The 22,331-nt window shown below is 41.9% G+C and overlaps 1 protein-coding gene across 1 annotated transcript in view; it reads right to left on the bottom strand.

Annotated features, from left to right (window-relative positions):
- The window catches only part of FBP2 (fructose-bisphosphatase 2), a 32,093-nt gene that overhangs the window by 4,408 nt on the left and 5,354 nt on the right, over positions 1-22,331 (bottom strand). Inside the window, exons 3-5 of the mRNA XM_066365721.1 lie at positions 20,868-20,960; positions 9,939-10,079; positions 7,514-7,651 (exon numbers count right to left, since the gene is read on the bottom strand). Of these exons, the coding sequence (XP_066221818.1) occupies positions 7,514-7,651; positions 9,939-10,079; positions 20,868-20,960 (372 nt within the window). The remainder of the gene's footprint in view (positions 1-7,513; positions 7,652-9,938; positions 10,080-20,867; positions 20,961-22,331) is intronic.

Raw genomic sequence — 22,331 nt, 5'->3', positions numbered from 1 at the left:
CTGCCTGGTCAGGCTGATTAACTTGTTAAATGTAGGACTACTTAAAGATACTATAGCCTGAAACAAACTTAAGAGAGCAGTATGCTGTCCTACATACTGAAGGAGAGCAGAATATGCCCCCCCAATTATGTCACTTTAGTATTTTGATTATTTTAAATTAAAGTTACTTGAGAAATAGCCGGTGCGAGAAGGACACTCTGACCCTCCTCTGTTCCCCTGGAAGCAGAAAATAAATCTCCCAGGTGAAAGGTAACCTACCTAGACCGGGAGACAGGGAATTTAGGACTCAGAAGGCTGTATCAACAAAGCTTATTATTTCCTCACTAATTTACTATCCCTAGACTTAACTTCATCTTGTCAATTCTTCACATTTATGATTTCTTTGTCTAAAAGTTATAAAATCTGCCTACTTTAGTCACTTCTTTTGAGTCTCATGTGTTTAATGGGGCTCTATAATTACAAAATGAAATTGTTTTTCCCTTGTTAGCCTGTCTCTTGTCTATTAAATTATTAGACCAGCCAAATAACCTAGAAGGGAAGAAGAGAAAAGTTTTCCTCCTCTAAAATTCAAACCAGTGCTTGGGAATGCCTTGTAACTCCAAGTTTCAGAGTCCTTTTTAGCTTTTTGAGATCCAGATCTCCGTGAACAATGACAACATTTGCACTTACTCCAAGCAGTGTTTACCAATGGCAAAATTTTAGACAGCTTTAAAAGACATTTTTCATTCAAAATAACATATCCAAATGTTATAATTTCAATGTGTAATTTATAGGAAAGATAATTCAAGAGTTATTTCACATTCACTTCTTCCACTAAGCTTTCAAAATTACAGCACATTTTCGTTCAGACCAGCCACAGTTCACATATTCAATATCCCCATGTGGCTAGTGGCTGATTTAACTATAACCTATTTCTTCTCATATTTCAAAGGCTGTTAAAATGCATACTATTCTGTACTGTCTTTTTATAACTAAAAATAAATCAATAGAGTTAAAAAAATTTCAAATGAAAGAAGTAGAAATAATGTATAAAAACTATTTTTTCAAGAGAACTTAGGTGCTAAGTGTAGGAGAGAGTGGTTAACTACGGTGACACAGGAAAAAAATGGAGGATTGTTTGTTTTCTGATTTTTAATAAGAGACACTTAAATGTATTTATAGGCCAAGGAAAGAAGACAAAAAATTGGATGAGATAAAAAAATACAGAAAGGGGATGTTAAAAATTTGAGAGCAGTCCATCCTAACCCATTGGTTTGGCTCTCTCCTTATCACAGACAAATTCCCATGTATATTTGTATTTGCTCCCAGACTTCCCATCTGACCCATTACTCTGACCAGTCACATACTCGTGCCCTGTTGTTGTAATTGAGGCTTTATAACATGATTGTAACAACTGATAGCACCTCTATTTCTACCATGTTGTTGTCCCTCCCTTTTCTTTCTTTGTATTTTTCTTAAGTTAGAAGCAGGGAGGCAGTCAGACAAACTCCTTCATGTGCCCGACGGGGATCCACCCTGCATGCCCACTGGGGATGATGCTTTGAGCATCTGGGGTACCACTCTGCTGTGGCCGGAGCCATTCTAGTGCCTGAGGTGGAGGCTATGAAGCTGTCCTCAGTGCCCAGGCCAACTTTGCTCCATTGGAACCTTGCCTGTGGGCGGGGAAAAGAGAGAGAGAGAGGAAGGAGAGGGGGAAGGGTGGAGAAGCTGATGGGTGCTTCTCCTGTGTGCCCTGGCCGGGAATCGAACCTGGGATTTCCACACGCCAGGCCATGCTCTACCACTGAGCCAATCAGCCAGGGCTGTTGTCCCCTTTTTAAAGATTTTCTTGTATAACTTATTCTTATTTATTCATTTTTATTCCATATAAGAATAGCTTGTCTAGCTGACAAAAAAAATCTTGATAATATTTTTTACTGAGAAAACTTAACTTTTCATTGGTCAGTTCAACACGCATGAGTTATTGCCTTCCATTTTCAAACTAAATGACACTTCAAACTTTACTTTTGAAGTATTCTTAACAGTAGGAAACTAATGATGAAGAAAAATCTCTGAGATGAGAGGCAAAAAAAAAAAAAAAAGAGAGAGAAGAGTCGAGTCACAGAAGTTAGAGAAGATTGAAGACAATGGCGGTGATCAATAATTCCAAATGTTCAGAAAGAATGAATACTACATAGAAAAGTTTCAATGGACTTGGGCATAAGGAAGTCATTGGTAACCTTGATAAGAACAATTTCCATGGAATTGTAAGGGTAAAAGGCCAATCTCAGAGGACTGAGTGATAGAAAGAAAGAGATTGAATGAATCATGTGTGTGTGTGTGTGTGTGTGTGTGTGTGTGTGTGTGTGTGTGTGTGTGTGTGAGAGAGAGAGAGGGAGAGAGAGTGAGAGTGCATTCAATGCAATATAATGGAGAAGGTTTGAGCATTGGCTGTAGCTGCAAAATTAGGTGAGACAGGGAGTTTTTGGATGAAAAAGACATATGTTCATAAGCTGAAAGGAAATAACTAGTAGTGAGCAACAGGATGAAAATGCAGGAGAAGGAAGGAGCAAGGACAAAAGGTGGGGCTGAGAGCACAGGTGGGAGGATGAAGCTTGGGCCTGAGGTTATTTAAAAAGAAAGAGATTGTCCTGTGTCTGCAGGTATGAGAGGGAGAGCTGATGGAAGGTGTTTTCTTTGTCAGGAGCAAGGTCTGATGTAAGATGCTGAGGGGCACTAACAGACCAGTAAACGTGGTGACTGCATTTGCAGTGCCACTGCTGCTTTGGTGCATGCATTGGAGTGGAGGGTCAACTGGAGATCGACCCAGGGACAGGAGAGTGTAGATGGAGGTAAAAGAGTAGAGTATCCAGATAGAAGAGAAGTTTCTATTAACCATTGGATATAGGCTTTTGGGGTGTCAATGAGGTTAGAAGAGGAACAAAGGACAGAGACAACCGGACACAAACAATACATAAGGACAAGGGAAGAATCAAGGGACATGATAAACTCCAAATCAAACTGGGGACAGTACACTTTGCTATGGACCAAGCATTTGTGTCCCCCACAAAATTCATATGTTGAAATCCTAACCCCAATGTTACAGTGATAGGAAGTGGGCCTTCGAGAAGTGATTACATCATGAGGGTGGAGCCCTCATAAACAGTACTAGCTCCTTCTAAAAGAAACCCCAGAGAGCTCCCTCACTCCCTCCACCATGTGAGGACACAGTGTGAAGATGGCCATCAGTGACCAAGGAAGATATCTCTCACCAGACCCCTGATCTGCCAGCACCTTGATCTTGAACTTCTAGCCTCCAGAACTTCTGTTGCTTATAAGCTGCATTAATGGTATTCCGTTACAGCAACCCAAATGGACTAAGACACAGTGTAAGAAGTATGAAAGGCTAAGGGCCTGTTTGAAGAATAAACATAGTTTACAGTTTCATAATTGAGCAGTTCCTAAGAACTGATAATCCCTAGGATATAGCCATAGACCCAGCTAGGTGAATTGAAATGGAGATGGATAAATCTGGAATAAAGGCGCTATAAAAACCAGCTACTGGATGGACCCATGGACCCTACAACCACTCCAGATGGTGGCAGAAGTCAGAGTGGAGAGAGCTACTGAGTCACATGTTACAGTTTTGATGAAAGTCATGGAGAGGCCACATAGCACAGCAGTTTTCAACCTTTTTTAAAAGAAGAAATTAATTTTATGGCAAAATACAGTGTGCACTCAAACACACATACATGGCTGAAATTAAACAAGTATTTTGCAAAAATAATTATTTTATTTACTAATTTTATTATGTTCTATTCTACTCATTCCATTCTGTTTCATTTGGTTCTGTGATGTTCTATTTCATCTAAAAATAAGCTTGACCTGTGGTGGTGCAGTGCATAAAGCCTCAACCTGGAATGCTGAGGTTGCCAGTTTGAAACCCCAGGCTTGCCTGGTCAAGGCACCTATAAGAAGCAACTACTGTTGAGTTGGGGCTTCCCACTCGTTACCCTCCTTCTCTTTTTCTCCATCTTCTCTCTAAGGTCAATAAATAAAATCTTTTTTTGTGTGTATTTTTCTGAAGCTAGAAATGGGGAGAGATAGTCAGACAGACTCCCGCATGCGCCCCACCGGGATCCACCCGGCACGCCCACCAGGGGGCGACGCTCTGCCCACCAGGGGGCGATGCTCTGCCCCTCCGGGGCGTCGCTCTGCCGCGACCAGAGCCACTCTAGCACCTGGGGCAGAGGCCAAGGAGCCATCCCCAGCGCCCGGGCCATCTTTGCTCCAATGGAGCCTTGGCTGTGGGAGGGGAAGAGAGAGACAGAGAGGAAGGAGGGGGGGGGGTGGAGAAGCAAATGGGCGCTTCTCCTATGTGCCCTGGCCGGGAATTGAACCCAAGTCCCCCGCACGCCAGGCCGATGCTCTACCGCTGAGCCAACTGGCCAGGGCCAATAAATAAAATCTTTAAAAAAAATAAAGATAAATGCTGGTCACAACTCTGCACACTAATCTCATCCCACTAATGGGTTGCACAGCAACCATGGGCTCTGAGTCCAGGCAGTCTAGATTTTAATCCTGGTTCTATCAGCATTTATTTTAAAATAGAAAAATAAATTACAACATATTACAAATATTTAAAAGCTATATTATATTATATCAAGTTATATTAAACATCATAAAATCCCCCAAAAGACCTGCTAAACCTTTTCCCTTTAACTTCTTAAAACTAAATTTTATTGGGGTGACACTAGTTAATCTCCTTTGACTTTTTTTGGTCACATACTCTTTGGCCTCTTCAAATGACATGGTTTTATAATCATTTCTATAGAGAGAATTGCTATTCAGTAGCACATAATCATTGCACATAATCACACAGTACAGAACCCTATAATCTCAACTTCCAGAAACCTCTATTAACAAAATGGCACATTCTTTAAAGACATTTTATACACACAGTATATACATACTATCTATGTGTATTTGTATGCATAAATAAGTATACACACATATATGCTTATATACAAGAAATTATATTTAGTTCTATACCTCATCTCTTTTACTGAATATTTTGTGGACATATTTCAACATCAATGTATAAAGCATAGCTTACCTACTAATGGATGAATAGATGTGTCACAAAATATTCACCAGGATACTGTGGATGCCCGTAATATATTAACCCACCCCAACGAACGGATGCTTTGGTTATTTCTTTTGTTGTTGTTATGAACAATGCTGCAATGAGATATCTTTCTGTATGTATCTCCTTTCATTTATCTCTTTTAGTTTCTTCAAATAAACTACTGGGGGAGTTTAGGATAAACTGCTGAGTCAAACTATATAGATAGTTAGTATTCAAAACCATATTGCTGGACTGACCTCCAGAAGGGCTGTGATGTTTGTTTTCATTAACAATGTATGAGAGGCTTATTTGTCCACATCACTGAACACTATTCATCTTTGTAAGTCTTTGCCAGTCTCATATGTAAAAATGATATCATTTTTACTTTGCATTTTTTATTAACACGTTCCCATTTGTTGACCGGACATTTATGTGTCTTCTATGACTACTTGGAGCTTGCTTATCTTTATGTTATGATTTACAGGGTCCTCATATAGTCAGACTATTCCCTGTTGTCGGTCATACATGGGGTGATTTTTTTTTCAGTTTAAAATTTTTCCTTCAAAAAGATTTATGGGGTTTTTTTTTGTTTTGTTTTTTTACAGAGAGAGAGAGAGAGTCAGAGAGAGGGATAGACAGGGACAGACAGACAGACAGGAACAGAGAGCTGAGAAGCATCAATCATTAGTTTTTCGTTGCGCGTTGCAACACCTTAGTTGTTCATTGATTGCTTTCTCATATATGCCTTGACCACGGGCCTTCAGCAGACCGAGTAACCCCTTGCTTGAGCCAGTGATCTTGGGCTCAAGCTGGTGAGCTTTTGCTCAAACCAGATGAGCCCTCGCTCAAGCTGGAGACCTTGGGGTCTTGAACCTAGGTCTTTCACATCCCAGTCCGACACTCTATCCACTGCGCCACCGCCTGGTCAGGCAGATTTATGGTTTTATTTGTTTGTTTTATTTTGCCTAGAAGTTTTATTGTTTTGGTGGTAAAATAACATTTTTCCTTATGTCCTAAAAAAGGCACTTTTTATAGAGTGGCCAGTTGGCTCCATGGTAGAGCATTGGCCCTGCATGTGAATGTCTTGAGTTCAATTCTCCATCAAGGCACACAGAAGAAGAGCCCATCTGCTTCACCATCTCCCTCTTCCTTCTCCTCCCATAGCCATGGCTCAATTGGAGTGAGTTAGCCCCAGGCATTAACGATGGCTCCATGGCCTTGCCTCAGGTGCTAAGCTCTGTGGCTGAGCAATAGAGCAATGCCCCAGATGGGCAGAGCATCGCCCATCTGTGGGCTTGCCAGGTTAATCCTGGTCTGGGCCATGTGGGAGTCTGGCTCTGGCTCCCCTCATTGCACTGAATTTTTTTTTTTAAAGGCACTTTTTAGCTTACAATTGGAATCACTATGATACCATCTCTAAGACTGGGAACTTGTAAATAAGTTTGAGTTTATCAACCTCACAGTTCATGTTCTGTTATTTTGCCCTGGAGACATGACGGGTTTGTGTGGGCAAAACACTGCCTCACAGAGGAGAGGTCCAGGGAACTGCACTTTTGAGAATATCACTTAAAAAAAACAGACACAAAAAAGAGAAGACAAATCTCTAACATTTCATTCTGAGGCAGCAAAGTGAGGTGCCAGCATCCTGTTGACCAAGTGCCACCTGGTCCCATGGAATCCCACAAGGACCTTCCAGGGACAACCAGGTTAGCATCCCATACGAACGCCTTTCCACTGTGTGGAGAGGAACCACTCTTACCCCCCCACCCCCCCACCCGAGTTTAAAGAGAGAGGGTCCCACTTGTAAACCAGCTTTTGTCCTACTCCCAATTTAGGACAAACTTTACACTTGATCTGGAAATTCTTTGATTATGTTCTCATTCTTGCCTAAAAGCTCTCTCTGTATGATGAGCATGCTTAAAGATTGTTTGGGCTGTATGAATAGCCACGTGATGTCCAGAACTTGCTGATCACATCGAGAATCCAAGAGCTTCTGAAATCTTGAGTTAAACACAAGACCTCACTACCAGAGCATATGAGTGGGACTTTCCAATAGAGTTATTTCATCTAACAGTAAATATAACTGAGTGACCAGAGCCTATACAGGTAGTAGTCCAGAAAACAAGTAACTCAAGAGAGGTTCTGGTCAGAATCTCTAAATTTTGACAATGTGGGCTCATTATAAACAATTTCTTCTGGGAAAACTCAACTGGGGAGTATTTATTGTCTTTAGCAGGTGAACTTCAGCTGTACCAGGCACTGATTGCTCATGAAGGCAGAGTCTGCCACTGTCATACTGATCAGAGCCACGGGCAGTGGCGCCAGCTGCTTTCAGGCAGCCCTCAGAGCCACCACCAAAACAGGAACCCACTGAGACTGCGTCTGCCTTAGGCTTTCTTCACTCACCTCAGGAAATTTCTTTTTCTGCACATATTCCTTGGTGGCAGCATCAAAATACTTGGCATAACCCTCATTGAGGCTATAAATCTTTCCTTTCTTTTTAATTTTGACATCTTTTTCTACCAGCACAAATTCACCAAGAGCCTGGAAAGTTGAAGGAAAATACCAATAAGGAGAGAGATACCAGGAAACAAGCCAACAGCCCACTCCCCAACCTTCAGACAACATTCAAAGGTATGGGCCTCCTGGAAGGACCCCAGGATTGCCAAGTTCTTCGGCAACCTGCCCCGTGACATTTTTATGAGTTGTATAAAGAACAGTGGCAATATTAAGCCTGCCCAGGAAGCATAATCAGTTATTTAACAGGAGATAAAATAATTCAAAGGGAAGAGGGAAAGTTTCCTTTGTAACTTTTACTGTCAGCTAGGCTACTCACTTATAAGGAACCCAGCTGTATTGATCCCCCAAGTTATCACCCTCAGTTAATTCCTAATGTTTTCTGGAAGACGTGGGTCACCAACAAACAGAGAAAGTTATACAGATGGGCTTTAATTTATAAAGGTGGGTGATGTACTTCAACCACTAATTTATGGTCCAATTATTTTATCTTAATGATTCAATTTTGAAAACCATTAGAAGTTCATAAATACAACTCTGAGACAAAAAATAAAATAAAATGAAAAGTAAAAAAATACCTTTTCTAAAATTGTTCTGGAATAATAGCTAACAGTTATACAGTGCTTATTAGGTGGTGAGCAGACATCTGTTCCAAGAAATTTATATGTATGAATGCATTTGCACCTCACAGCTGCCCTGTAAGGTAGGTTCTACTTTTATTCCCATTTTCAGATGAGGAAATTGAGGCACAGAGAAGGTAAGTAACTTGCCCAAGGTCATATTCATAGCCCCGGAGTCAAGAGTTACACTCAGGCTGCAATATTGTGGTTTATAATTAAAAAATATATTTGGTCATTCAGATGACCAAGGTTGTAGGTTTGGTCTCTCGTCAGGGCACATACAAGAGTCAACCAATGAATGCATAAATAAGTGGGAAAAAACATCAATGTTTCTCTCTTCCTTCCTCTCTCTCTAAGTCTAAAATTCAATAAATTAAAAAAAAAAAAAGGAAAGAGATACTCGGTTTCCATACTATAAAGTTTAGTTTAACTCTGGTTTGAAACTTTGTGACTGCCTGCCCTCCACGCACATATATCAACATATAAACTTCAACAGGACTGGAGTGTTTGTTGGCTAGATCAGGGTTGTTCTCTACCTAGAACTGTGCTTTGGGACATATCAGATGCTCAGTAAATATTTGTAAGTTCAAATTAAATTGAAATACTGAATAAGTACTCTTGACTTACTGAATACTAGAAACTTTGAAATAACCTTCAGTCAGAATTATTTGAACTTTCACAAAACATGATTATATTTGGCAAAGTAGTTCACAAGTGACAGGCAAGCCACCCAGCATTTTAAAGAGAAATTCTGTAAGGTACAAATATTTTCCAATATTTCTGCTGAACATTGTTAATGTACACTTGCCAGGAAAACTAGCTTTAATTTTTGAACTCTTGCATCCCTATCCAATTATATCATGTTTTTCATCTACCCTGAGGCTGTGCTTCATCTCCTATCTACTACTGAGCATTTTCTCATTGTGAGAAATATGGAGCACAGCACAGAGCCTAATTACAGTTTCCTATCAGTTGATTGTCCTATTGGGAAGGACATGTAGATTAGGGGAAGTCCTCCAAGCCTGTGCTGTCCAGTAGGGTAGTCATGTGTGGCTGTTTCATTAGCTTCATCACAAGTGTTCAATAGTCACATGAGGCTAGTGGCTACCATGTTAGTGCAGAACATATCCACCGCCACAGAAAGTTCTGTTGGCTCGTGCTGCTCTAAAGAGTTCATGTATCTGTCTGGAAATTGGCAGCATTGGGATACTTAAATCACGGTGTTTCTATAAACCAAAGAGGAATACACTCTTTAAGGACAGGGACTGAGTTGACTGAACCTGCAGAAGCCCTCAAGTTCCCTTACTTTGACAAAAGTCCTTCATATTTTGCCTGACCTGTGGTGGCACAGTGGATAAAGCGTCGACCTGGAAATGCTGAGGTCGCCGGTTCGAAACCCTGGGCTTGCCTGGTCAAGGCACATATGGGAGTTGATGCTTCCAGCTCCTCCCCCCTTCTCTCTTTCTCTCTCTCTCTCTCTCCCCCCCACCCCCGTCTCCTCTCTAAAAATAAATAAATAAATAAATAAATAAGTCCTTCATATTTTTTGATGATGCTGCTGGCTCCCTAAACTAGACTCTCTGGCTCCAGAAGCTAGTATTAAGAATGACCAGGAAGTTATCCCAGGGGAATAGAATTGAAGTACAGAGCCTCATGGAGGCCCAAGCGCTGATACTGCCATACTGGATACTTACTGGGTCAAGCATGAAGAGGTCCACTCCTTGTCCAGTGGAAAGAGCCACCAGGGTTGCGCTGCCATAGAGGGCATAGCCCGCTGCCACGATACTGCGGCCTGGCTGCAGGGCGTCCTTTTCAGAAGGCTCGTCCTCTGAGGTCTGAGGAAGAGGGGAGAGAAACATGGTGCATTAACGTCTCTGGAGAGGACCCTCTGCCAAGGTGTGGGTTTTGTAACCCTCCTGAAAAAGAACTTTGAAGGGTAAAATAATAATTTGCGTTGAGATGGGACTCTATATTTTTCAAGATGCTTTCACATTATGTTTTTGTAAAACAATAGAGAGGCTTGATAACCCTCCTTTGAAAGAGAAGAGGTCAGAAAGGTGCTCACACAACATTTTGAAGTCAGTGAGCGATGAAGTTGGCTCCTGGGGCTAAGCCAGCGTCGTTCTCAACAACTAATGAAACATGGGCATTTTGGCCTCTGCTAGTAACAACCTAACTATTTATTTATTTATTTGTTATTTTGAGAGACAGGCACACAGACATTGAGCTGCTTCAGTATGTGCCCTGACCAGGGAATCGAACTAGCAACCTCCGTGCTCTGGGATGACGCTCCAACCAACCGAGCTATCTGGCCAAGGCTTAATTTTTGTGGGTTTTTAGAGAGACTGAAAAAGGAAAGGAGATAAAGGGGAGGGAGAAGGGAAGCATTCATTTGTTGTTCCACTCAGCCGTGTATTCCCTGGTTGTTTCCCATGTGTGCCCTGACCAGGGATCGAACCCACACCTTGTCATTTTGGGTTGACGCTCTTAGCCAACTGAGCTAACTGGCCAGGGCCCTAACAACTTATTTTAAAACCAAATCTTATCCTTATTTAAAGATATCTTTAAAATGTTACTTTCCTTTTAATATTTTTATTATTTTTATATTTTTTTTAGGGCTACAAGTTAATTTACTTAAAAATGGCCCATTCTGATACTTCGATCAAAGATGGTAGTGGGGTAGGTAGACAGATGTTCCACTTGCCTCCTCCCAGGACTAAATTGGAGTTATAACTAAATTTAAGAACAATCATCCTGAAAAACAAAAATAAGTCTAAATGAAGAGAAGTCAATAACCAAGGAAGCCACACTTAGACTGGTAGGAAGGGCAGAGATGTGGAAAGGGCTGCCCCACTCTTAGGAGTGAGCAGTGGCCGAGGGTCTGGAGAGACTCTCACTTGTGGGGAGGTTTGCCCCGAGAGGTGGGGGTCTTAAGCCCCAGGCCAGTCACCCCAGCCTAGAGCACCAGATGCTAAAGGAGGGGTCCATGTAGCATTTGGCAGTGAAAAGAGGTGAGGGTGCTGTCTGCAAGAAAGAGACAGGAGCTCTTGGAGATGTAGGTACCATCTTAAAGGGCTAATGCAGAAAATCTCATTCATAGCCACTTACCTGGGGGCTCCTGCAAAGGGAAGGCTGAGATGACTAAAGTCATATGAGGAGAGTGTGAAATTGGCAGCCTGGGGAAGGACATGGTAGGGAATCCCTGTGCTGAGTCATTCTCCAATACCACAGTCTCCATCTTTCTTGGGTGGAGCAGTCCCCTCCACACAACATCAGCCTGGGGGAAGGCAACTGCCCCACCCTCGAGAATCTCTCTTGCTCTACCTTATGGAGATTGGGCCCTGTTGAAAGTAAGCAGCCTTAGCCAGAAATCAGGGAGTATGACAGTGACCCAGCTGTCTGGCATTGAGGCCAGAGCTCTTCCCCTTACATTCCCTAGAATATGACTGGTGGTTCTGCCTCATGGGAGATATAGTAGATACTGTCTGGACTGTGGGAAGACTAAATCTCTGGGTTTCAGAGGCCCACTGAACTCCTAGTGGCCACACCCTACTGAGGGCTGAGAAAAAAATCAGGACAGACAACTGGGACCTTGAGTTGGGAGCCACACTCATCACCTTTCCTGATGCCTCATTAGTCCCAACTTCTATAATCTACCAGGGTTGCTTCAGGTGCCAAGCCTAACAAGCAACTAGTAGACGGAGGCAGCAAAAGGCAAATCTCAGGAAACCTTGAGTCTTTTGCTGACTTGACCCCAGGCCCAGTTCTGGCAAAAGAGTGCCAAGATGTGCAGCTTGGTCCTTCATGTGCACCTAAGCCTAGCAGAAGCAACCACAAACTCAGGATACCTCCAAAACTGTTGCAGAGGGGCAGTTACAATCAGTGTTTTACACTGGTATGCACCAGGTTCCCTCCTAAGAGCCCAGAACCAACATATCCAGTGGCCAGCTACGGTCATTAGAAAAGGATTCAACTAACATCACTAGCAGCATATCCAAAGGGAGAGCTTGCCAGTCACCAAACCCAGCTGAGGCAAATTCCACTTTCTTTGCTTAGCACCTGCACAGCTGCCTGCATGCAGTTGATGAGGTAGAGCCTCACACTCAGCCAGCCCAAGTCCCAGATACACTGACCTACTGGGCTAAGTTCCACAGGGGGAAGGGAAAGAGGCTTAGAGAATCAGACATTCAAAGACTGAGTTCACTGGAGCCTGTTGTTGAGACAGGTTGAGGGGCTTAGCCACCTCCTGGGGGTAAGGTCCCAAACAGCACCCATGGAAGACTCTTTCAGTCTTCCTCCCTGAGACTAGGAGCTCCCCAGCTGAAAGAACTTCTGCAGAGGGGACTGTTGGCCCCACCCAACCTGAAACTGCAACTCACCTCTCTAGGGAGAAATAGAATTGGAATATCAAGCAGTGATTGAGGGATTAGGCTGTGAAGTAAGGGTCACTTTCCCCATACTGAGCTCCTGACCAAAAGACCCCCCAAGTAGGGGGTCCCACTAATGTTGTACTTCCCAATTCAGTTGCTCTAACCCACTAAGCTTGAAACTTGTGGAGGGGATGGTGGAGTGAGGCCAGTCTGAGCCCACTCTACAGTCTTTCTACAGGAAAACTCTAGGAAGACCAGGCAGCTGCAAGAGGAGGTGGAGCACCTAAAAAATGGAGGCAAATCTTGGAACTTGGGCCCTTTTATGAAGCTGTTTAGCTCTAACCCAGAGGAAGTTGATCCTTATACACAGGTTGGCCCCTCCCACACACACCCAGGCACAGAAAACACAGACACAGTGAACAGAGTGGTAGCTCCAGAAAGGTAGCCTGTGGCGAGTTACAAACAATGTCTCACATCAACTCGTACCTGAATCCTGCCCTAGAGGTCCCAGAACCAACACAACAGTAGTGGGTTGCAGACCACACCAATGCTAGACTCAAATAACCACACAAGTGGCACACTCAAAGGAGGAGTCCAACAGGCACCAGACCCTGCTGAGAATAACTCTGCTCCAGAGGGCAGACACTATACAGTGTCTAATACATATGTTCAAGGTTTACCCTTAGAGCCAACCAGCCTGAGAGTTAACTCTACTCATGAAAGGGCCAACAGTATTCAAGACTCACGTACAATAGAAGGGTAAATATAACCTTCAAGAAACATTCCTAGAACAAGGAGTTCAGGTGGCTTGGAGGTTTATACCCCTGAGCCCACCTTCCTTTTAAAGACATCACAACAAAATTGAGAGTCAGAGCAGAGCTACCTAATACACAGACAAAATGGGCTGACTAAGAAACTGCTGATAACTGTTCCCAGTTTATCAACAAGAGAAAACCCCAGAAAAGGAATTAAATGAAATAGAACTAACCAAACTACCAGAAGCAGAGTTTAAAATAATGGTTATTAGGATGTTCATGGATCTTAGAGTAGAAATGGATGAACTCAGTGAGAACTTAAACAAAGAGATAGGAAGCATTGAAAAGGACAATGAAACCACAAAAAAAAAAAAAAAAAAAAAAAAACCAGTGAAAATGGCAACTAAAATATCTGAAATGAAGCCTGCAGTAGAAAGAATCAACAGCAGGCTGGAAGAAGTAGAGGATCGAATCAGCAATTTAGAGGACAAGATAAATGAAAGCACAGAAGCAGAGCAGCAAAGTGGAAAGAGGCTCAAGAAGGCTGAGGAAATTCTAAGAGATCTCTGCAACAACATAAAGTGAAACGGCATTCACATCATAGGGGTTCCTGAGGGAGAACAGAATAGACAAGGGGTAGAGAACTTATTTGAAGAAATTGTAACTGAAAAGTTCCCTAAATTGATAAAGGAAAAAGTTATAAAAGTTTAAGAAGCACAGAGAGTCCCATTAAAGATGAACCTAAAGAGACCCACACCAAGACACATCATAATTAAAATGCCAAAGATAAGAGACAAAGAAAGAATACTAAAAGCTGCAAGACAAAAGCAGTTAATTACCTACAAAGGAGCTCCCATCAGTCTGACATTCTGACTTCTCAACAGAAACACTTCAGACCAGAAGGAATTGGCAAGAAATATTCAAAATGATGCAAAACAAGAACCTACAACCAAAATTACTCTATCCAGCAAAGCCGTCATTTAAAATTGAGTGAGAAACAAAGCATTTCCCAGACCAAAAAAGAAGAAGAAAAAAAGGCTCAAGGAGTTCATTACCATCAAACCAGTGCTGCAAGAAATACTAAAGGGTCTACTATAAGAGAGGAAGAAGGAAATAGAGATAAAGAAGATTATAGGTTTAAAGAATAAAATGGCAATACATAAGTACATATCAATAATAATCTTAAATGTAAGTAGATTAATTACTCCAATCAAAAGACACAGGGTAGTTGAATGGATAAGAAAACATGACCCATATATATACTGTCTATAAAAGATCCACCTCAGAACAAAAGCTACATAAACTAAAGGAATGGAAAAAAAATACTCCTTGCAAATGGAAATGAAAAAAAAATGCTAGAGTAACAATACTCATATCCGACAAAATAGTCTTTAAAACAAAGGCTATATAATGATCAAAAGAGCAACCCAACAAGAGGCTATAACCATTGTAAATATTTATGCATCCTACATTGGAACACTTGAATATATAAGGCAGATTTTGATGGACATTAAGGGAGAGATCAACAGCAATACAGTTATACACTAATATCAATGGATAGATCCTCCAGACAGAAAATTAACAAGAAACAGTGGCCTTAAATGACACACTAGATCAACTGGATTTAACTGATATCTTCAGAACATTTCATCCCAAAGCAGCAAAATATATAATTTTTCCAAGTGCACATGGTACATTTTTTAGGTTAGACCACATGTTAGGACACAAAACAAATCTCAATAAATTTAAGAAGATTGAAATCACATCAAGCATCTTCTCTGACCACAATGGCATAAAACTAGAAATCAACTACAATAGAAAAACTGGAAAACATTCAAACACCTGCAGCCTAAATAGCATGTTATTAAATAACAAATGAATTAACAATTATATCAAGGAAGAAATAAAAAATTTTCTTGAAATTAAAATAAACATACAACAACCCCAAATCTATGGAACACAGCCAAAGCAGTACTGAGAGGGAAGTTCATAACATTAAAGGCATACCTCAATAAGCAAGAAAAATCTCAAATAAACAATCTAGTCCTGCACTAAAACAGCTAGAAAAAGAACAAACAAAGCCCAGAAGAAGTAGAAGGAAGGTAATAATAAAGAACAAAGCAGAAATAAATGACATAGAAGCTAAAAAATAATAAAAAGATCAATAAAACCAAGAGCTGGTTCTTTGAAAAGGTAAACAAAATTGATGAGCCTTTAACCAGATTCATCAAGAAAAAAAGAGAGAGAACCGAAATACAGCGATACCTCAGCTTTCATAGATAATCCATCCGAAAACAATTGGTGAAATCTGAAACCCATAAAACTGAGGCAATTATTTCCATATGAGTCAATGTAAATTTAATTACTGTACACAGTAATCGCTTGCATGTAATTGTAGTATTAGCACCCGCAATCAATAAAAGAAAGCACAAAAACACTGGGAAGCAATAGAATTGTTTGGCTAGATGCGCAGGGTGATGCTCACACGAGAAACAATGCCACACTGAGCAGGAGAACGTGTGGGTCACCCTTTGTTTTTGCAAAATTAGCAGTGATGTCACGTGGGCATGCCAACAAAATTTGTGACAAATTTTTTGCAGAAAAAATTGACAAAAAACCTAAACCTACAATAACGGAAGTCAACGAAAACTGAGGTATGACTGTAAATAAAATTAGAAGTAAAAGAGGAGAAATAACAACTGACATCACAGAAATACAAGTATTATAAAAATATACTATGAAGAACTATATGCCAAAAATTGGACAACCTGGGTGAAATGGATAAACATACAACCTTCCAAAACTGAATCTGGAAGAATCAGAAAACCTGAGCAGATCAGTTACAACAAATGAAATGGAAACAGTTATCAAAAAACTTCCAGCAAACAGAAGTCCTGGACCAGATGGCTTCACAGGTGAATTTTACCAAACATTCAAAGAAGTAACACTTATCCTTCTCAAGCTATTTCAAAAAATTCAAGAGGAGGGAAGACATCCAAGCTCATTTTACAAGGCATGCATTTTCCTAATTCCAAAACCAGGTAAAGACACTACAAAGATAGAAAACTATAGGTTGATATCCCTGATGAACAAACATGCAAAAATTCTCAATAAAATATTAGCAAACTACATCCAGCAATACATTAAAAAGAACTGCCCTGGCCAGTAGCTCAGTGGATAGAGCTTTGGCCTGACAAATAATGTCCCAGGTTTGATTCCTGGTCAGGGCACACGGAGAGGGGACCATCTGCTTTTCCCCCCACCCCCTTCTCTACCTCTTCTCCTCCTACAGCCAGTAGCTCAATTGGTTCAAGGGTGGTCCCGGGTGCTGAGGATAGCTCCCTTGGAGCGCATCAGCCTCAGGCACTGAAAAAGAGCTTGGTGTTTGAGAATTGACCCCAGATGGGGTTCCGGGTGGATCCTGGTCAGGGCACATGCAGGAGTCTGCCTCAACTATCTCTCCTCCTCTAACCTAAAAAAGAAAAAGAAAGAAAAAAAGGATCATACACCATGATTAAATAGGATTATTCTTGGGAGGCAAGGCTAGTATACTTGCAAATCAATAAACGTGACTCAGCACATAAAAAAATGGATAAAAATCACATGATCATATCAATACAGGAAATCCTCAGGTTATGACAATCTTGACCTATGAAGTTTTGAGTTTACAACACTCACTCCCATAAAAACTTTTAAAAATTGAGACGTGAGTTTTTCAGTTTATGAGGTAGTCAACCTTTATATACCTACCACCCACTTTTGTATCTCTGTTAGTAGTAAAAATTTCTAACCGCCCACTGGTTCCACAGTAATGGTGATTTATACAGTAGGGAAGTAACTTTACTTTATAAAATTTATAAAGCAGAGTTACAGCAAGTTAAAGCATATAATAATAATTACTTACCAAGTACTTTATGTCGGGTTTTTGCTAAGTTTGGCAGAATAAATCTTTATAAAACAACTTACTATAGTTAAATCTATCTTTTTATTTATACTTTGGTTGCTCCGCTACCGCCCACCATGAAAGCTGGAACGCCCACTAGTGGGCGGTAGGGACCAGGTTGACTACCACTAGTTTACGCCATTGGCATTGTATTTATGGATTACGTGGGTGAACTAGTTTGGTGAACATTGCTTTTGCCTGGGATGAAGTGAGGCAAACAAACTTAAATTATGTGTGGAAAAACTGTGTCCCCAGTTTGTGTATGACTTCCATGGCTTTGAGGAATCAGTGGAGGCTGTAACAGAGAAGGTTGTTGCCATGAGTAAACAGCTTAATTTGGAGGTGGAGGCTGAGGATGTCACAGAGCTACCGGCGTCACATGGAGAGGAGCTGTCTGCTGAGGACCTCATTCAGCTGGAGAAGCAGTTGATTGAAGAGGAAGAGATAGGAACCCCAGAGCCCAAGAGATTTACTACCAAGGATTTGGCAGAAGGTTTTCCTATGGTAGAGGATGAGTTGGCAAAATTTCAGGCTGAGGACCCCAGCGAAGACAGATTCAGTAAGATCTACAGAGCTGGTATGGATGCTTTGCAATGCTATAGGCAGATTTTGGAAGAGAAGTCATCAACCTTCCAGACTAGCCTGGAACAATTCTTTAAGAAGGTAGAGAGGCCTGCAGCAGATCCTGTACCCTCTACATCAGCTGCTTCTTGAGATGAAACACCTGTAGTATAGGTAGAATCATCTCCAGCATCTCTTGCATGTTCCTTAGGCAATCCTGATTCACCTGACCCAGTATCTCCAGAACCTTCTGCAGGTTCTCCTGCCTCTCCAGCTTCCTCCTCCCAATAAATAGGTCACTCTCTCTCATCTTGCAATGCCCCTTCCAGTGTGCAAGCCAACCGCAGGAATAAAGGTAAGGACTTTTTTTATACTCATTTTTTGTCCTGTTTTCTGTTAATACAGTACAGTGTACAGTACAGTATATTTATGTCCTTTTCCTTTTTCTGTGGCTTAGTTGTGTTTTTATGTTCTAGATTATAATTTTACAACTGTGTTAGGATAGGTAATTGACTTAGGCTAGGGTGTGTTTTCGACTTACACCAAAATTTGGGTTATGTCACTGTCATAGGAACGAAACTATGTCATAACCCAAGGACCCCCTGTATATAGATATACCAAATCGTTATGTTGCACACCTAAAATGAATACAATGTTATATGTCAATTATACTTCACAAAAACTAGAAAAAGGGAGCCATTCAGAGCTGTGATGGTGAAGTCAGGATGCCCATTTGAATCCTTGTACCTTCTCTGAGTATCAATTTGTTCATTAGTAAAAAAATAAGTGACTATAGCATGTGTACCTGTCTTGGGGGCTGAGGTGAGGATAGACCCAGGAGCTCTGTGCTGGTGGATATGTAGAGTGACAGCTGACTTGTTCTCAGCAGTCAAGAACAATAGCATGATGAAAACACCAATATTAATCACCTCAAAGATACAACTAGGTGTCTTTTTTTCAGAATCTCATTAATGTCACTTCAGCTCTCTCTCTTTTTCATTCAGTGAGAGGAGGGGAGGCAGAGACAGATTCCTCCTGTGCCCCAACTGGGATCCACTTGGCAAGACCACTAGGGGGAAATGCTCTGCCTATCTGGGGCATTGCTCTGTTGCTCAGCAACCGAGCTCTTCTTAGTGCCTGAGGCGGAAGCCATGGAGCCATCCTCAATGCCAGGGGCCAACTTGCTCCAATTGAGCCATGGCTGCATGAAGGGAAGAGAGAGAGAGAGAGAGAGAAGCGAGAGGGGGAGGGGTGGAGAAGCAGATAGGCACTTTCCCTGTGTGCCCTGACCAGGAATTGAACTCAGGACATCCACACACTGGGCTGATGCTCTACCACTAAGCCAACTGGGCAGGGCTCCAGCCCAGCTGTATCTGTAAGCTGTACCTCAGTAGGAGAAACAAAGATCCTTTACTCACATAGCTCATTTTGGCTTAAATTTGAAGTATAATTTTAGTCTTTAACTTTCTCAGATACCAGAGAAAGTGCTTTGTGGCCTTCTCTCCTGCTCCCTCAACAAAATTGTCTCATCTCTCTTCAGAAAAAAAGTGGGGATACACACCAACTGGGAAAGCAACATCCTCAGAAGTCTCCTCTAGCCCAAGCCAGCTTGGCTTCCATTTTGTTCTCCAGGATGGGGGGAATAGACCACTTATTTGCTTCTTGCTTTTCTTCTCAGAAAGAAAATTTAAGCTAATACATATATTCTGCTAAGTTTAGTTTTCTGCTAAGCTTTTGCTCTGAAAATCAAACTCTTGCCCCTCCTTTTTTGATAATGGAATAGATTTCAGCCAAGCAGAAATATCTATTCCATTATCAATATCTATAGACAGCATATTAGAGACACAGGCATATCCAATCTTCCTCCATATTTGTTTGATCATAAGTAGTTTAGTGGGAGGAGTGTGTACTGTGGAGCCAGAGATGGGCCTTAAAAACTGGTGTGGATTATCTGGTTTGTCATGAAGTTTCTGAATGGTCACAAACCAAACCATGTGATCCTGTCTATTGTTAGGTATGTGGGGTACATGAAATTACCCCAAGGTACCTTAACCCCCCAAATCTGTGACTATTTAGCATTACATGGCAAAAGGGACTTTGTAGATGTAATTAGATGTATTTAGAATAGGCAGTTTATCCTGGATTATCCAGTGAGCCCAAATCTAATTAGATTAACCCTTCAATGCAGAGAACTTCCTGTGGCTGGAGGGCAATGAGGTAAAGTGGATGTTATCAAAGACCAGAAGTGTGAGAATGACTTGTCCTGCCTTTGCAGGCTGTAAGGACATAAGAGTCACCAGCCAGAGAATTCAGGAAGCCTATAGAAACTGAGAATGATCCCAAGCACTGGCCAGCCAAGAAGCAGGGACCTCCACCCCACAACAGAATGGAACTGAATTCTGCCAGCAACCTAAATGAGCCTGCAAGCTAATTCTACACACATAGCCCTGCCTCTCAAGAGGAGGCCGGCTGGCCGACCCCTAGAGCTGGCCGACCCCCAGAGCTGGCTGACCCCCCAGGCTTTAGGAGACCCTAAGCAGAGGACCCAGCCATGGCCACCACACTTCTGACCTGGAGAACCAGGAGCTCGTCTTCGAGTGTCATTTTAAGCTCTCAGTGTGTGGTAAATTGTTATGGCAGTGGGAGAAGTGCGATGCAGTTATATCTGAGATACAAAATTAGAAACAGATGCCGCCTGGAACCTAACACCATGTCTGACATTTGTGTCTCATCCAGGTTTTCAAAACAAGGTGCCCCATCTGGTCCAGTCACTTTCCCTTCCCACCAGTGCAGTGAAGCAGGCACAGGGGAAATGATAGATTCAGTTCCTTCAATAAGGAGTCCGTGGCAGAATGAGGCTCACGATTTGCCTACAGTGACCTGTCTGCTTAGTAAGAGGACAGAGATTAGGACTCCAGACTTGTGGCTCCCAGGCAGGAACTTTCTGGAACCTACCAGAGGAAAGAGACATTAAAGATCAGACTGTCTACTCACTTTTCTGTAGATGGCAAATATGGTTCCAATGGAAGCCAGACAGTCGATGTTGGAAGATCCATCCAGTGGGTCAAAGCAGACCACATATTTCCCCTAAATGCACAGAGGGAAGAACCACTTCTGATCAACACAGTCTGTGTCAGTAGCTGGGCAGGGGCAGATAACACACCAAAAAGAGATAGAGAGCAAAGGGATAATCTTATCAAAAAATTCAATTGCTTAATGAGGGCAGCATCATGAATTGTGCGGTTCAGGGCCAACTTGCCCAGAACAGATTAGTTGAGACCACATAGGGTGATAGAAGTCCCTCCCCTTCCTAAAAGCTTTCCCCCTGCCTACTCTGGCTCCACCCTGCCCTCCTAGCAGGGGCCCTTGCAGGGAGGAGGGGGGGATTTGGAGCTGCTGAGGGTGTGAGAGGAAACAAGGTCTGAAACGGGCATCTTGCAGGGAAGAGGTAGGGAAGCTGAAGGTAAACTTGGACACTCCACCCACACCCACAATAAAGTCAGTTATGGGTTTATTGATGATTCTGATTCTCTCCCAGAAAAGCTTTTATCATTTTGGAAAATTCTTCCCTCCCTTCCAAAAAAATCAGTAAATCTCAGAACAGTGTTCCAGGGCCTCTGGGTAAGAGAGCTGGTATGCACAGATATACCTCAGAAGAATAAAAATACTATTCTGCATTTTGCTGCATCTGATCCACCTGTCCGATGTGAAGGCTAGAGGTCAGAGCAGATGGAGTCTTGGGATACTGTGTCCTTTACACCTCACACCGTTGTCACAAGCAGCTTCAGCCAACATTACAAGTCTCCTCTGTGCAAGGACCTATGGGAGCCTTAGTGATGGGGACTGGAGTCTCCTAGCTAATTAATCATGGTGATAAAACTTGAAGTAAAATGGGAGTCCCTTCTACCATCACTAAATTATTTTTCCCTGACTCTCTGATGGATGATGCTTAAGTTGAGCTTTACTTTATTCCCCCCCCCCTTGCTCAACAGGGATGGCCAGAGGTGGGGGGGGCAAAGGCAAAAAATAGGGGGTAATTCATAAACTTGGAAATTTGCCGTCCTCCCTGTGGATAATCTAACCTAGCCTGTTCATCCATTCATATATTCACTCAACGGATATTTGTTGGGCATCTAGCATGTGTTGGAAAGTATTTAAGGAATTTATATGGGAACAGGCAAGGAGTACTGAAGAAGTAGCATAAGGACCTGTGTATCTCAGACAAGCCAGGGAAGAAATATTATAGATAAGATTGGAGAGAGAATGGACGGTCACATCAGTGGAAATTGAAAACTGGGAAGAATAAATGGGATTTATCTAAGTTATGTGAGATACGAAGAGTAAAGTGCTTTGCACAGCTCCAGGCATAGAGTAGGTGCTTAATAAACTTGGTTTTACCTTTTCCATCCTACTGTTTAATCATAAAGAAATGGCACTTTGTCCTCAAAAGCAATGTAT

The sequence above is a fragment of the Saccopteryx leptura genome, chromosome 2, assembly GCF_036850995.1.
Source record: "Saccopteryx leptura isolate mSacLep1 chromosome 2, mSacLep1_pri_phased_curated, whole genome shotgun sequence".
Classification (NCBI taxonomy): domain Eukaryota; kingdom Metazoa; phylum Chordata; class Mammalia; order Chiroptera; family Emballonuridae; genus Saccopteryx; species Saccopteryx leptura.
Note: the sequence above shows the minus strand (reverse complement) of the source record. Positions and strands in the feature narration are given on the sequence as shown.